Below are 17,194 nucleotides of genomic sequence, written 5' to 3'. Positions count from 1 at the left end.
GCGATGTATGTAACAAATATTTCCACCTTCCTCGTAAGTAGCCGCGGCAGATCCACTTTGAAAGGAATCACTCGCAGTAACGTTGTATCTGTGTTTCCCATCACTTTGTACTCCACCACATCGGAATACAGAGAGATCAAATTCAGTCCTTAGTTCGGTTTAACAGGTAACAAAAATGCTTATAAAATCGGTCGCTGTTGTTGATGTCTCTAGACTTGGGGGACACTATGAGATCTCCACCCAATGTTTCAAACAAAGTGGGATGAAACGTGATGGACAAGGTTTCATCATCCGAAAATCTCACAGCAGGCGACAAACTATTTTGTTGTACTCGATCTTGACACTTCGTTTTGTTTTCTCCAGGTTTTGCCAAATTGATCGTCGAAATACTGGCAATCATTTTCACCAGATGTTGAGAGCAAAAGAGGCAGCCTGTCGAAATCTTCATGGCATACATGCTCAATGCTGGATTGGCAGGTGACAATCTTTTGGATACGTAAAACCAGGATCGTTGGTATCCAAGTGTTGCTGCATTTGTTCGTTCAGGACTTCGAGGGTAAAGTTCGTTTAATTTCCACTGACATTTTAGACTTGTGTTGGATGAATGATTCCGGACAATGTCACTTCCCAATGACTTCGCGATCCATTGATGTCCTGAGGTAATTTAGCCGTGAAATTGCACCATTTATTGTGTGAAAACATACTTGGTAAAGATAGGAGACACTAGAGGTCAAATGAGTTTCCTGAAGAGAGCTGTTGTGATTGTTGTGATGGTGACTGGAGTTGGTCGCAAGGCTCCCGTTTGACTTCTGGCAGAGCATTTCAAGGAAGAATTGGGTAGAAAGTAACCGATGCAGCTGCTCAGTAAAATGGTCAAATTGTTTGTCAAAAAAGCGTTTTCTTTGATGACGGACGTGAATGATGCCTTGAAGTAATTGACGTGCTAGCAACTTAAACCATCATAGGACTTCTCAACTTGCTTTTAAGACACGAGCACGTATTTGTGGATTTTTTCGCCACTGATGCCGTACAAGGCACGAATCAATTTCACTGGAAAATGAGACTGAAGAAATGTCATGTTGACGATGTGTAAGACAGACCACAAGTGTCGGAGGCTTTTATGGGTTTTATGCACACCGACGGGAACGTGTACACGACAATCCCTCCGTCTTGGCTCCAGTTGTGAAACAGATGGGTACGAAATCGCAAATAATTCGAGGTTGTGGGTTTTAAATCGACGAGTAAATAGGCGTGTATTGTTTGAATGGAATCGTCGTACTCATGAGACAGCCAAGGAGTTCCTAACTCTTTGGCTAAACTTAAACTTGCAATTTATCTCTGTGACTTTTATACAAGAGCAGGTAATGAGAACTGATGGTGCGATGGACTTTATTTTGTTTAAACAAATTTTTGGTAAGCTAAATTATAGTGTCGTTACGATCATGCCCTTTGCACGTAAACCAGTTTAGTTTCTTCTTCGTCTTCACCTAACATGTCGTCGAAGATGACCAGATAAGTTTCACTAGTGTCAGACATGATTCCGTCGTCTTCGCGAGGAATGCCTTCCTCAAAAACGATGGAATTTTCTTGAATTTCTCGAAGGAGACTGTACGCTGATTGCTACTCTTTGTAACTCCATACATTGCGTTGAGCTGAACGATCGATTAAATGACTTTTGTGTTCTGTCAAACGTTTAACAAAATATTCAGTTTTGCATGAACCGCTTGGTCCAGCAGTTAACATGTTCAATGGATAGCGAAGATACAGTGCCTCCCAGCATGAACGATCTAACGTTTCTTCTATGACTTTGAAAGTCGTGGAAGAGGTGAAAGAGGAAGATGTAGCTCTAGTGAAGACGTTTATAATTTTAAAACGAACACAGACAAGACAAGAGTTTTTTTTATAATTTTCAGGGCAAGTTTATTCCAAACTTAAAATTAGAGACGAAATACAAACATACATAAGAGCCAGATGGTTATATACATCGATAAAATACACAATAAAACGATCAAAGTGGTGAACAAACAAGTTAATGTACACCATTTGTGAAGAAGGTGTGGTGCCCTAGGGACACTTTGAAACGTTCCTGGAGTCTTTTCACGTTGCACAGTCTCACATGTGTCCTTCCGGCATTGCTTTTATGGGTGGTGTCTATGTTAACGACGGTACTGTCCTGAATCAGGTGGTTTTATTCGGTGTCGGTTTCTTCTTCTGTCACTCTTTCTAACACGGATGTAAAGGTCATATTCCACTGGACGTTTGAATTCATTAACAGAAACCTTTGGCATACTGAGCCACTTCTTTCGTCCAAGGATCGAAACCAAGACTTTTCCAGTCACGTATATATTGCCAGTTAGGGTGTAGGTCACAAGCTATACACACTTCGTACGCATCCTCAGTGGCTAAAATTTTACGAATCTTTCTTACCGGTTGAGGTTGAGAAGTATCGATATGAAAGCGCAACTCTTTCAACAGAAATAAGTCTCTTGTATACATTCAAATGAACCACCATAATGTCTTTCTTGTAGGTATAGTTTGTAAATGGGAATCTGACGGTAAACTAAATCTCAGAAAGGAAATCACTAACATCCACACCACAAGCCCTCCCCAATTCAAAGGAAACAGTTCTTGTAAAACGTTGTGGTAATCCTCCAAAGTCTGGACGGTGTCATTGACTTGCTTCCACGGAATCTGTTGTATCACTACTGAAAAAGATCGTGGGATGGTATCATGTTTTTATGCCTACGTTGGGAAACTTCTGAATGACCTTAGTTTTCTTCAAAATCTTCTCCCAGAGTGAAAGGGATGGATGTAGAAAGTAATTTTGGACCACTGCCATTCCGGAAAACTTTCAAAAATGTCAATAACATTTTCTAATATAAATGGTCTAAAGTAGAATACTCTGTAGAACGCAGATATGATCCAAAGAAATCTGGTGAGTTTGTTTACATTTTGTCACTTACCTCTTGCGAATTTCTCGACACAAATGTTCTACAGACAATAATTGAAATTTTACTGTTGCAAATCGCAGCAAAATTTCCTTGTAGATTTCACTTGCAGTTCGCTTGGTAATCGTTAAATATTGCTTTTGAAATGGGGTTTCAATACTTGAGTCCCATGAGTCAATGGTGTTGTCAAACGTTGGACTGCTTTTTTAAACAACATCGTATGAAACTTGGTGAATACACTGCAATTTCTATAGGTAGGTTGTGACAGTGCGGAGATCACGCGCATGATACAGGTAAGCTGGATCATTATGTTCCCACTCGTGAAGTGACACACCGCAACTGAAGCATCTGAAGCACCTGAAGCACCTGAGCTTATCTCCTTCACCCAAGTAGACAAATCCAGCTCTGGTTACTTCCTTGGGGGTAGGTCCTCTCATATATTTGGGCCACATTCCTTTCAACGTTTGGAATCGACTTTCAGAGTCGCAGTATCCAGACATGCACACAGGCAACAAATATTCTTCTCTGGCAAGTTCATTTCGATGAGGTAGTGGTGATACATGAGTAATTTTCCGTCAGGTTTGACACGCACAGCACCACGTTCCATGGTAGGTGGAGTTGTCATAGCGAAGATCTCGTGATCCCGTGCTGAACCGATTATGTCGCTGCGCTCGGCATCTCTGACATCGCAAGGCACAGCATCGCACTCGACTTGATCATCATCGATCTTTGACCTATTGTTAACTTGTGTCTGTCTGAAAGGATTCGTCCTTGTAGCTGGACCTTTGTAGTCACAATGAAGTGTCGGTCTTGTACGTTTTCCCCTTCATATGCTTAGAAATATCGATGTGTCCTTACAGTAAAGTGAAGTGGTTGGGAATTTGTACTCGTTCCTGGTACACGATTTGATACATTTTTATCCCAAAGGCCGACTGATGATTTTGTATGTGGCTAAAGGTGCAATCTTGTGCGGTTTATAGGTGGGCACGCCAAAGCTCACCACCCGACTCGTGCGATGATTTACAGTTAATCCTGGCACTTTGCACTCTGTGTGCACTTCTCCTCGTTTTTCCCGGTATTCACACCCATACTTTTTAGGACCGCCGCTAACAAAACTTAGAATCTTGTCGTCGAGGTGCTCGTCCGTCCAGGATGTTAAACGGCCTCCTTCGATTTTAGGGTGACGGTGACTAAGACGATCGATGTAGATGCAACTCTCGGTGTCCAAAGACAGCACAAGATCTACTAATTGGTCTAAGGTTTCGTACAATTTTAAACGAGCATGGGCTGTCACCTAGGCCGCAATGAAGTCATTTCCAATATTCCTCGTGAAACATCGGTAAGTAGCAGCAAGGATCTGTCAAATACTACTCATTGGGTAAACCCTGTCGTTTTGCCAACATCACGTTTGCAAACGAACGTATTCCTTCGTTTTTTGGCGTGATCAAAAGTGATGCTTTCCTGGTCAGAGTATTTCTCTTTGAATCTTTATTTTGATGTTTAGGAGTTTGACACCAGGAAGGGGAGCCGCTGGCTTCTTGTTTCAGTTTCAAAAACTGCAAATACGTAGTCCGCGAAAATACATTTCTGAGTTTCATCACCCTTTGATAATGTTCTGTCTTGGGAAAGTAGTAATTTCATACACTTCTAACAGTCGGTATCCTAGGTCCAGAGATTTAACAATTCTAAGCTGACCCACGGTCCCGTCAATGCGCGTTCTTCCTGATTGTGATGATAAGGTTGACGTTGGTTACAAGTTTCGGCACAAGTGAGACACAAAGAAAACATTAGTTTTCCTTGGCTGTGTTAAACTAAAACGGGATGGTACTAGTCCGTAGGCGTCAAACCTTTCCATTTAATCAATCATTCCTGTTGTCAAGTGTTTTCCACGTCGATGTGTACCGTCAGCAATTGTGGATGTCCTACGGGAAAATGATAATATTTGCACACGTAAGGATACAATGAACACTCGTTTATACTCGTAATCGGTTTCTAGACGGTGATCGTACTAGTTTTCACACATTTCCACGACTTGGTATCCTTGCTGTTCTAACTTCAAGTGGCGTTGACATATGTCCTTGTACAAGCCTCCCTTGGTACGTTGTAAAAACTTATGTTTGGTGTCATATTGAGGGTAGCAGGTCTGACATCCATGAATTCAGTATCCGTTAAACTCGTAGACGATCTTTGGGTTTTTTAAGTCTCCATCAACCAAATAAATTCCGATGTTCTTTTCGCCTCCTCCGTTTCATAGCATGTTGAATCCATGTTTCTTCCTTGTCCCTCAAGTAATACAGATAGCTTAGAGTTTTGAGCGAGTAACTGCGTTTGGGAAAGTTAATCATTTGATGGCGGGTGACAGCCAGTTTGTTCTTGGTCATTAATAGTTTGCGGTACACTAACAAACACGCTTTGGCAGTGGAAAAGAACTTTCAACGGATCCATCTCTAAGTGCTCCATGAATATTCTCGAAATTCTCCACTGCAAGGCCGTAAAATATCCACGTATGATCGACAGTACCTTAACATTTACTCCTGAAAGTCTAAGGGGTCCGAAGCGTGAGTTTGGTACGTTGAAATCCTCTCGTTGTTCAGTGCGCATATTGTCGAGGTCGTATTAGTGCGATCCAGGCAAAAGTGGTAGGACGGCGTGTTGAGTGGCTTCGATATTGAAAACGTGCGGAAAATATCCTTTGCCCATTTCTGTCATTCCAAGCGTTTAAAGCATTCGACTCAAAGGCATGGCCAAGTAATTCATCGAATCTTTAAACTGTACTTGTCCAACTTGCATAAAAATATTTTTTTCTCCGTTCAAAGTGATTTTAAGACGTTCGGTACCTTGCTCCATATAGTATTTCAGAAGAAACTGTCCATCGTACCCCGAGAAATGAGCCATCACCGTGGTATAGCGATGACAATCTCAGTAACGTTCGATGTCCTAATGACTCCACATCTCGTCGATAGGGTCCAAAATCCATTGGGCAATATTGACCAACGAGTTAGGTCCCCGAAAGACTTTTTTTATATCCTCCAGGAATCTTGCAACAGTGAGGGCAACGATTAGAGGTTCTTGGATGCACTTCTCTCATGCTCGATGACCCACGCAGAAATTATGAATGTGAATGCCGGTCCCTTGCATGCATTCGAAATCGAAAAGCTGAAATTCTCTTTCTTCTTCTGGTGATCTTCCACCACCTGCTCCTCCTCCTCCTTCTTCAGTTTGGAATGGTATTTTTGAATGTAACATTCATGTTTAAAGTCCACGATTTGGCGACAAATGCTACACCGTTTCTATACTTGGCAAATATGAGACTCTGTGCTATTGGTACGCATGCTGTTTCCACAAGTAGGGCACCATCTCAGGAGTTGACAAAACAATTTCCGCTGAGAACCTTGCATCTTGAGATGTTGGTAACGGGTTGGAGTGACAAATGTTCGATGAAAAGCTGAGCAATGCATTCGTTGTTGTCCTTTGTCAAGACATGGTTTAGAGGCTAAACATCCTGAAATTTTCGATCCGCATAGCTTGTGTTGGTCTCGATTGTTATATCCATAGTCACATTTCTCACAATAATAACCATATCCGAGGAATGAGGTATACTGGTAATGGTATCGAAATGTTCACCGTGATGACAGACGTGAATGTATTCTCTGTCTTTGAAATCGTTGCCTCGAAACAACAGTTCTCCATGCACTTCTTGATGGTTGGTGTTCGTTTAACGTGAAGCGTGGTGCCACGACGTCCTGCAGTTTTTCAATTCAGGAATGCCACAAGGTGTGTCTTTGCATAGACCGGTTTGCTGTAAAAGGAGTTCTGCATCACTTCATTGTTTGGCTTTGTTCGATTTTCGAATGTTCTCCCAGGCTCTTTTCCATTCTGCCGTTTTATTCTTGTCTTGAATGTTCTTAATTTCGACGATGCTGCGCGTGATGCTGAGAAAGTCGTCCACCAATAGCATTTTTTGCGTCCTATCCCTTGGAGGGAGAAGAGAAACGTGAGCCATGTACAGTGTCCATTTTCCCTCAGTGATATTTAACTTGTAGTTGGATTGCTGCACGTGTTGAACCTTGTCGATAACTTTGGAAGGTGTCAATTCAAGTGGATTGCTTACGAAGGTTTTCTTCAGAAAAGCTGACGGACAAATCCTCTTCCTTTCGAGATAAAAGTCGAGACACTTGCTGTGTCAATCAGAAGAAAGGACGTTGAACTTCAGAATGTCCGCAACGAAAAAGGAACACAGGCGTCACGAAAGACAAAGGTCAAGATACCTGTTATCATTGTCACTGGTCCTCAGACTGCCCTAAGAAAACAAGAGCCGATCCAAGAATCAAGAGGAGTAGAAGGAAAGGTGTTCCGAATACGAATAATATGTAACCTCCGAAATGAGAGAAGAACCCATACCCGTCCAGAAAGAACAGAAAAGAAGATGAAAAGAATGTGAGGAAGAAGAGGAGGAAACACCTGTGTCAGCGAAGAAATTCAAAGGAACAAAGTGAAAAGAAAAGAAGTCAATTAACTTTTTATTGATGTGATGTGACATTATTAATTCTGCTAGAATAGACCAGAAAAAAGTAAGTGTCTCTTGGTTTTGATTTTTATAATAATAATAAGGACCTACACTCACGAACTCACACACGTATGTCTTAGGGGAAAGAAAAAGGATTTAAGTGTTACTTGATTTCGCAAACTTTGAGTAGTCACACTTTTCGAGAGATAAGGGTGGCATTGAAAAGGACCGTTGGGTGTTATTTTAACAAACTCAGAAACGGGAGGTAATGAGCTTTATCTGCCTTATACCTTCACCACGGCCAAGGCCTAATTCCTTGCCTGCTACTGTCGGTGATGTGGTAGAGATCACTACTGTTGTCATTTCAGGAGTAGTGGGAGTGTCGACTTGGATGGACTATTTGGCTTAGGAAGGTCTTTTTCTCTTGGGTCGAGTTAAATAAGTCTGATACATTTGTTTCAGACTGCTTCACTCTGCCAAAATGTCTAAGAGTTCCGTGACCGTTTGACTTTCACTGTCCTCCTTCTCTCCTATAGTACAAGTCACACGGGTCATGTAGGTATTCAACACAGACTATTCCAGTAATGGGCAACATGTTTTGGAATTGGATTCTACATACACTGAAGTGGCAAGTATTCACTTCATTTAGGTTCGAATATATCAATATTTCTTCGGAAGATCATTTTGTAGACGCCCCAAGAGATGCACACGGCAAAATCAATGCTAAAGTACGTATACATTTTTGGACGAAATGAACATAAAGGTGTAATCCTGTACAATCCGGATAGGATGTCGCGTACTGTGATGTTACAATGAAAGCAACGCATATTGATAAACAAATTCGTACGTCCCTCGATTGTAACGATTCCACTCAAGGCGATCTTATGTTGACCCAAGTTTAGTGCATATCCACCATTGTAAAAGTCCATAGAATTGGATAATTTTCGTCTGGAGGTTTCTTGGTGACAATTAAGGTGCAGATCATTCAATAATCAGGATCAAATAGATTTTGGTTAAATAAAATTAGTGTTAAATTTTAAAAGAAAGATTTATATTTAATTTGAAATGAGTTTACACATATAAGTGACCTATCTGACTTGTACTATAGACCTTGCTTCTTCTCTGCTTCTTCTTCCTCTCATTTTCTTCTTGCCTGTTCTTCTCGATGTTGAATGAGCAAGGCTTGTTCTGCTTCTTTCTGTTGTTGCAAAATTTCTCCGATTCTTCTTTCTGCCTCTGTTTAAAATCCTTGACGTGATGTAAGGAAGGAAAAGGTGGTGAAGTTACTGGTACCCAAACAAATTCTTGTGAAGAGAGAGAGAAAATTCACTAAATCCCTATTATAATCATTCTCTTTTGGAAGTATCACTGTGGTTATTTTGTTAGTCGCTGCTATGCCATCAATACTTGTATCCACTGCCGGTGCACCCAATTCACAGTATTCTTTCTTTCCGTCATGTTCCAACTCTGTCGCATCGATTCACTGCGCACAGACGCTAGCGCACCTATATAGTGTATGTAACGTCACAGGTAGCTCTCTTCTGACTGGAAGAGTGATTGCGCTGTGACTGAATTTTGTAAAGCGTGTCTGGAGTGGTGAAAGAGGTCAATCCGTTTCGATACGCTCTTGAACTATAAATAACCGCGACTCCCTTCATTCCATTCACCTGTTCTCACGACAAGACGCGGACTAAAGTAGAGTCGTCTACCCTCATATCTTCGATACAGTTCAACCGGGACTGTCCGTTGTATGCGAAATCATCATGGGCTATCACAAATATGACATATAGGGCCATTTGGAAACGAAGGATTTATGTGGAGAGCAGGGCTGTCTGAAGTGAGTCTTAATCTACGGTCCGGATGTCAGATGAAGTTTGAGGAAGAGAAGAAGACTTGTGCCATGTTCCCTATGTTAACTGAGTGTTGTTAACAAAATCAAAAGGCTCTATTGAGGACCACTCCATTATCTCGATAAGATGTCTACTCTCTTGTCCAATTGTTTTTTCTTTCTTATGTATTCGTGTTTGTTTGTTTGTGTCCATGTCTTTCTACGTCTCTGAAGTCTTTGTCCATATATAATCCTTGTCACTAGACAATCCCAAACCTGTTCTATTCAAGTCCCCTTGTCCCTATACTGACCCAAAACATTTTCATTTTCCCTCAATTGACCCATTCCACATGTTAAATTCCCCTATACAGGCCCTTGTTAAATTCTCATTGTCCCCCAAGTACATCTTCTAAAGACCCATGTTAAATTTCCAAGTACATCTTCACTTTTAATATGGAAGTATACGTGTCTCCACGGCGCCCCCCATTACTACTTATGTTGGGACGAACGCCTCGAATTTAGGTGGCGCAGAGAAAGCATGACCAATTAACATCATCGGCTTCTCAATGACTTTGAAAGGGGACTGTATCATTTAAGCAAGATTTAGAATATCATTCCGTTTGCATTGCCTGCCATTAATACAATATATAATGAGATATCTCTTCTTTTCATTAATCTTTATATATTGCGGATGACAGAATTCTACATCGAATGACTGACGACTGACATGCCATGACTGGTTGTATCACTTGTCTTTAACTGAATTAACATAAGGCCGTTGATATGTAATACTGTCGTGCGAAACTATCAAAATGCAAATAAACACAGACATAAAATTGCATGACAATTATAGTGAGAATAAAGAAATTAGATGGTAGCAGTACATTTCAGGTTACTATATTAAAAAGTGTCAAAAAAAAAAAAAAACATACGTAACTCTACCTTCCAATGCACATTTACGCAATCTGCAGTTTATTTCATACCCTCATTTTAATTAGCCTAAATTCAAAATGACTTAGCACAAAACATATGTTACATACTCTGCACTAGTGTTGTGTTGAATATAATTCTAAATTATATTAAACAAACACAAGCAGAGTTCTTTTATGACAATATTTTGCAAACGTTTGCTTTCTGACAACTTGAGATATTTAACTTGGATACCCCACCACCTTGCTTTCTTCCAAATCTACATGTATTTATGTATGTATGTACGTACGCACGCAAGCACGCACGCACTCACGCACGCACGTGCGTACGTACGTACGTACGTACGTACGTATGTATGTATGTATGTATGTATGTATATTTTATGATTGCACGTGAGTGTCAGACTCTGTAGTCATTATATCCACGTTGCATTTTTATTTTATTAATTTTATTAATGATGACAACATCTAAAATCGGTTGACTCTGTCTGTGTGTGTGTGTGCGTGTCTGTGTGTGTGTGATTAAGATTTTTAACGTAGCTTTGACAATTTTAGTCATATCGCAACGATGTCTGCAGCGTGCTAATACCCTTTTTATAAGTCTTGGATAGGTCAGTTAGGCCACCGGAACGGTCATATGAATGATTCAAAACCAAATATATTATCCTCAGAAAATAAAATTAGGTCATTATTATTGTTAATAGTTGTAGTAGAGTGGTATAGGTAGTAGTAGTACCTTTGTTATGGCACAGAAACTGTATATTTCATTCCCCACACGGAGAACAAAAAGAACTGAAAGCCACACATCAAACTAAAAATAGAAATACAGATATACTATTCATGTTATATGTTGGTCATTTAGAGCTTTGGTTATTTTGTTACTCCGGTATAAAATTTGTGCACTTAGGTGTTGATTTAGTTTACGTTATCCCCTCATTTGTTCCCCTCTTCAAGTATACTAATTTATGGCCGAATCTATCGTCAACGAGATAAGCGTGCATATATTTATACCGGGAAGGAGGTGTATCCTGATTTTACCTTCACACAACAACTCGTTTATTCAGGATATAACCAGATCTTGCTAGAATAACAATTGCTGTAACTTGAACAAGCTGTACAAATTCTGGATTACTGAGACGCATACAGTTAAAACAAAAACAGTCACAGTCTGGTGTACAAGAAAATGTTATCGAAAAGCTACATTACCACCTTAAGACACACATCTGTGCCATACAAAACAATTCCCGATTCTTTAAAACAATGGGCTGAGGAAGCACCAAATGCACAGGCTTTCGTTTTTCTTTCAACAGATTTTAAGAAAGAAAGTGTAACATGGAAAGAGTTAAACGAGAGATCGCGAGATTTTGGAAAGAGATTGATACAGTTTGGTGTCAAAAGTGGAGATATAATCGCACTCAGTATTCCAAATCGTCCGGAATGGTTGTACTCGGCGTTTGGATCGGTGATAGCCGGAGCTATTCCGATATCTATATGGTTTTCATTTGCTGATGGAAGTGACGTTTTAGCGATATTAACTACGCTGAAGAAATGTTCGACCCTTATTCTGGATCCTAGTCCCGATAGTAGAAACTGGGGTATTTTGAAAACCTTTATTGATTCGTTTTCTCCAGATGGATCTGCGAAGTCAACGAAGATCCCGTCTTTGCAACGCTTGTTGTTTCTATCCCAACCTGAAAGCAACGACAAAATTCTGCTTTTGGATGACTTTCTTAACAAGGGGATTTCAAAAATTGATCTCCCTAAGATAGAGCCAGAAAACATTGCCTTTCTCATTCAGACTTCAGGAACTACAGGAGTGCCAAAAGCCGTTGCTCATACACATCGCTCTCTTATGTCCGTTGGTTTGCACTGGGCTTTATTTTTTACTCACAAGGACAAACATTACTGTGATAGAGGTTTTGGCTGGACCGGCGGATTCCCGTATAACATTCTCATATCGGGAGAAACGAGATTGACGATATCCAACATGGCGGATATAGAAGATGAGGCGGAGTTTATTCTGGATGTTTTTCGTCGAGAGAAGTGTAATATTTTGACAGCTCTCCCACCTACCATTCATTTAATGCTTTCCAAAAAGGTATCCATTCTTTTATTTATAGAATGTAGACAATATGTTTGTCTATCAAGGACACACACACATCATACACACCACTTATCTTCCCTTAAATTTGATTAATGGACGGAATTTGTTACACATTTTAGTAAAATATTGTTTTTTAATTATATATATATATATATATATATATATATATATATATATATATATATATATATATATATATATATATATATATATATATATATATATAATACAACTGCTGTATATGACACTCAAATGTAATGAAATAAATCCATTTTTTTGTCTTGAATATTCGCATTTTAAGGTTGATTTAATTATTCACCTACCTTTAGAAATAATCCGGTTTGGTGTCTCATCTTAGAATTCTATATGCTGCTTCATCTTTCTCTGTATGATTTTTGCTCCCCTTTCATTTTTGACTTCAAGGTTGCCGGAAGCTGTGACACTCTTAAAGGGCCATCTAGCTAAAGAAGCAATCCTAACCGGTCCCTTTGATGACCGAAAATGAGTTGTGGTTTTACCAGTTTTTAAATTAGAAACTACCTTCTGATCATTGAACTCCGTCCGTCCCAGCTGTAGTAGCATAATCTGAATTTAGTAGACACCTTGGATATATATATATATATATATATATATATATATATATATATATATATATATATATATATATATATATATATATATATATACCGTGGAGAGTGATCACTGGCCCTGGGGAATGAAGCATCCGGGACTCTCCTAGTTCTTCTATTAACAGAAGTTTTCTTTTATAACCCCGGTTGCCATCCTCCTCTTGTTAATGTTTTTATGCTTATTTGGTACGTGGATCTGTTAAGATGAAATTAGGACTGTAGCAAGGGTAAATTCTAGAACATGCATTTGGCTAAATGCCCCATCTGACAAAAAAGCACTCACTTTTTTATGTCTGAAAGCTCTGGATCAGCAGTTCTTTGTCTTGTCCATTTGCTGTTCATTGACTGGCCATAGAATTCAACATTCTCCAGATCCTAAATGTCTGTTCACAAGAACCGAGAAAGTATTGCCACACATGTGCTATTCAGTAGATTGAACAGCTATAAGGATAACCCATTATTAACGAACAGACTATGATAACTTGTAATGACGTACATGAAACTGTAGTTCTGCCAACAGTTATTGCACCAGTTAAACGACCCACAGACAGCACGTGCATGCTATTATTAGACTGTCAAATCCCTGTTATAAGCTATTTCCATCCCATTGACAAATAGTTGTATTAGATGAACATGAAAATAATGGTAGCACAATTTTTAAATTTGAAATAGAAACATCACAGAATAAACAATTTGCCGAGTAGTCAAACTTTAATGAACTTGTTGAAAAGTTTACATTTATTCTGTTCGTTTCAAATGTGTTCAGTGTATGGGCGGCAAAGGTACATTAAACAGTCTTTAAACCTAGTCTATTTCGATCATTCTTCTGAGATAATGCTGTCTTTCCTTCAGGGACAGGATGATCTCCAACTGGAGACAATCGTCACGGCGGGACAACCATTGTCTGGGCATGCCTCAACTGTTGTAGGGCCTTTGTGTCGGCGACTGACACTCTTCTATGCAGGGACGGAAACCTTTTTGGTGTCTGCCAAAGTCATTGACGAAACCAATATCAAAGACCCGTATTCGAGCGGAAGACCTCAGGAAGGGGTTGAAATAAAAGTAGTTAACGATTCAGACGAAATAGTGCCGATAGGGATTCAGGGTGAAGTTTACGTTCGCTCATCAAGTGTATTTCTGAAATACTACAATGATGAAGAGAAAACGAACAGTGTAAAACATCAAGATGGTTGGTACAAAACTGACGATGTAGGCTTTATCAGTGAAGCAGGTGAGATCATTATACTTGGCCGGAAGTCAGACATGATGATCTCAGGTGGGTTGAATGTGATGCCATCTGTCATTGAAAAAATATTGAAAACCCATCCAGGTGTGCTGGATGTCTGTGTCGTACCAATTCCTGATTTCGTTATGTTCCAAGTAGTGTGCGCATGCGTGATTCCCTTCACTTCCGCCAACAAGGCCGAGCTAGAGGATTCCCTTAGAAAGTTTTCTGCGGCTCATTTGCTCGATGTGATTCCTAAATACTATGTCTTCGTTGATTCCTTTCCGCAAGCAAGCACTGGAAAGATTGACAGAAAAGCCTTATCAATCAGAGCTAAGGAACAATTGGGAATAAGGTGAAAGAGAAAATTTGCACCAACGAAGAAACCGAAAGAAAATCAGTACTTGGACTTTGTATGTATGTATGTATGATTCCTTCACTTCTCCTTCGAAGGAGATTCCTATCAGTTGTTTTCATTATTAAATAATTGTAACAGGAACATTACAGTGACATTAATTGAATTAATTGATAAACAATACACTAGACATGTAATATATATATATATATATATATATATATATATATATATATATATATATATATATATATATATATAGAAAACGAGAAATGTTGACTCCACTACTGCATTTAAAAAAAGGAATATCTAATTAAGTACAACCGTCAACATATGTGTCTGCAGAAATATTAGAACTGATAAATGTTTTCGCTTGGCATGTGCGTGAAATTCTTGAAACATTTGTATGCATGTGTGCATTCTAAAATCTTCCTTCAGTATTAGAGTATGCACAAAAGTATATCTTGTATCATTTATATAAACAGACAGGTATACAGTACAAACATGATTCTCAATATGTTAAAACTAACAGAGTGAAAACCACTTGTTTTCTTAATTAGCTGGAATAGCAACACGTTAGGCATCATAAACTAGCAACAGTTTCATTTTTCTGCCTTAGTTGTTCGTCAGTCTTCAAAGCTATTTTACATTGAAAGCTAGTTAGGGACCGTTTTGTTCAACTGCACAGCATATTTTTATATCAGTCCGTTGCTTGGTAATTTGAAAATAAACGTGGAATAACACAATCCTACTTCATGTTGCAATTTTGAATTACAAAGTTCGATCAGTTGTTCCAGTAATAATGAAACAACACTCAGGCACTACTTTGTTCGTCCGAAGTGGTCATGTGACTCTAGGGTCTTTGGATTGATTATCTGACTGTTTCAAAAAGAACATCTCGTCATGGGGCTATCACCAGGCTGCATCAAAGCTGAATATTGCAAAATAGCTTCCTCATTTTTTGTGAAACTCTTTGGTAGCCTAGTTCACCTCGGATGCGAGAGTTGCAGGATCGAACACGGGGGGGGGGGGGTGATACCAACGACTTATAAAAACGGCACTAGCAACTGCCTCGATAAGCGCTCAGCATTAAGAAGTTAGTTTTAGGACTGGTCGACCTGGTGTCAGGATAATGCGACTCGGTGGGACAAGATGCTACATGCTATATGATGCCCCAGTGCTAGACATCACTATAAACTGTCACAAGGCAGACATCGATATGACTAAAATTGTTAAAGCTACGTTTAAAATCTGAGTCACACACACATACACACACACACACACACATGAACTTAAGTTTTGCGCAACTGTAAGCTGGTATATTATGTCTATATAATAGATAAATGTAGTACAATCTCGTGCGTGCACTACTGGATATATATATATATATATATATATATATATATATATATATATATATATATATATATATATATATATATATATATATATATGATGTTGCCAGTGCGCAGATAAATTTCTCCATTTTGCTTACCGCGACACAGTATTATCAGTTCAAAGTTCTGTCCTTTGGTCTCAGCATCAACCCTAGGGCTATTCCAGTATTACAAATTGCGTCGTCATCCTGTTCCTATCGACGTCACCTACAATGAGGGCAGCGTACCTGGACAGGCAGGAACGATCTCCTCTATATTTTAGATTATCCAGGTACTTTACTAAACTGAGAATAGTCCGACTTCCGTCTATCCCAGAATTTAGTCTAAGTATAGAGTTTTTAACCAATCAGAATCTGGTGCGACTTCCTCGTGTTCGCGTAATTAAAATCTTGGAGCTAGTCGTGTCCGTTTCCAACAGTACTTGGATTTCAGCGAGAGAGTTTTAGCTACTTATTCTAAGTTATCCTGCACCAGCAGACCTATTGGGATATATGCAGGAGTTTTAACACAGAACAACTTCCCTATCACGAAGAACATACGTGATAAAGGTGGATTTATGTTCGCGTTTTGTAGCAAGGATAAAAAGGCGATGGGTATGTATACTTCTAGGCACACAGGAAGAAATGATTGAAAAACGTATACAGCATAAAACAAAAAAAAATATGTGGTTATAGTTCCCTTTAGAAAATGACATCATTGCAGAGTACATTTGTTTCAGCGGTCGACAAACTCGTTATCTAAATGGTTATGCATCACACATCAGCCTAGAACATGATTTTCGCAAATTGGCTTCAATGATTTGTTCTTGGGCAAGAAACGTTTCAGTACTTTTCTAAGTACGTTTTAAACCAATAAAAAGAAGAAGAAACATTTATTTCTATAATTCATGGCAAACAATTTTTGCAACTTTAAACGCACTTTAACCATTAAATTTAAAATTGAATATACTTTCCTGACTTGGAATTGTTATTATTATCATTATAATTATTATTATTATTAGTAGTAGTGGTAGTAGTAGTATCATTACCATATTATCTCACGGAATAAGTTTTAAATTCTTTGTTTTTGTCATTTCGACATCTTTTATTTGTCTTCGAGTTCAAATTCTGTAATTATTTCCCTCTTTTTACTGATAATACCTTTGTCAATGGTGAATTTGTATGTCCCTCTTTCTCAGATGGCACTCTTTTCTGTGTTCTCTCAAATTTTACTTGTTTTCTTCTCCGAGTTTGATGCTGAATGCTGTCTGGTAAATTTTACATTCAGGTTGCT

General features: G+C 39.0%; 1 protein-coding gene and 1 long non-coding RNA gene across 2 annotated transcripts in view; one reads left to right on the top strand and one right to left on the bottom strand.

The window, feature by feature from the left end:
* Nucleotides 1-13,228, bottom strand: part of LOC149782213 (uncharacterized) — a 29,487-nt gene extending 16,259 nt beyond the window's left edge. Inside the window, exon 1 of the long non-coding RNA XR_016414272.1 lies at nucleotides 12,640-13,228. This is a non-coding gene — a long non-coding RNA (uncharacterized LOC149782213). The remainder of the gene's footprint in view (nucleotides 1-12,639) is intronic.
* On the top strand, nucleotides 11,163-16,872 carry LOC149782212 (medium-chain acyl-CoA ligase ACSF2, mitochondrial-like). Its single transcript, XM_089933606.1, has 2 exons — nucleotides 11,163-12,310; nucleotides 13,798-16,872. Exons 1-2 carry the CDS (start codon nucleotides 11,396-11,398, stop codon nucleotides 14,527-14,529), a joined length of 1,647 nt encoding a protein of 548 aa, XP_089789732.1. The 5' UTR covers nucleotides 11,163-11,395; the 3' UTR covers nucleotides 14,530-16,872.
* Nucleotides 16,873-17,194: the final 322 nt, after the last annotated feature.

This window comes from Sinohyriopsis cumingii, chromosome 15 (assembly GCF_028554795.1).
Source record: "Sinohyriopsis cumingii isolate HCF-2022 chromosome 15, ASM2855479v2, whole genome shotgun sequence".
In the NCBI taxonomy this organism is placed as follows: domain Eukaryota; kingdom Metazoa; phylum Mollusca; class Bivalvia; order Unionida; family Unionidae; genus Sinohyriopsis; species Sinohyriopsis cumingii.
This window is presented reverse-complemented; position numbering and strand designations above follow the sequence as displayed.

Bases quoted from the DNA above. Each gene is read 5' to 3' on its own strand.
- LOC149782212 (XM_089933606.1), top strand. From the start codon at position 11,396: ATGTTATCGAAAAGCTACATTACCACCTTAAGACACACATCTGTGCCA. The intron at 12,311-13,797 runs GTATCCATTCTT...TCTTTCCTTCAG, and splicing joins ATTTAATGCTTTCCAAAAAG to GGACAGGATGATCTCCAACT.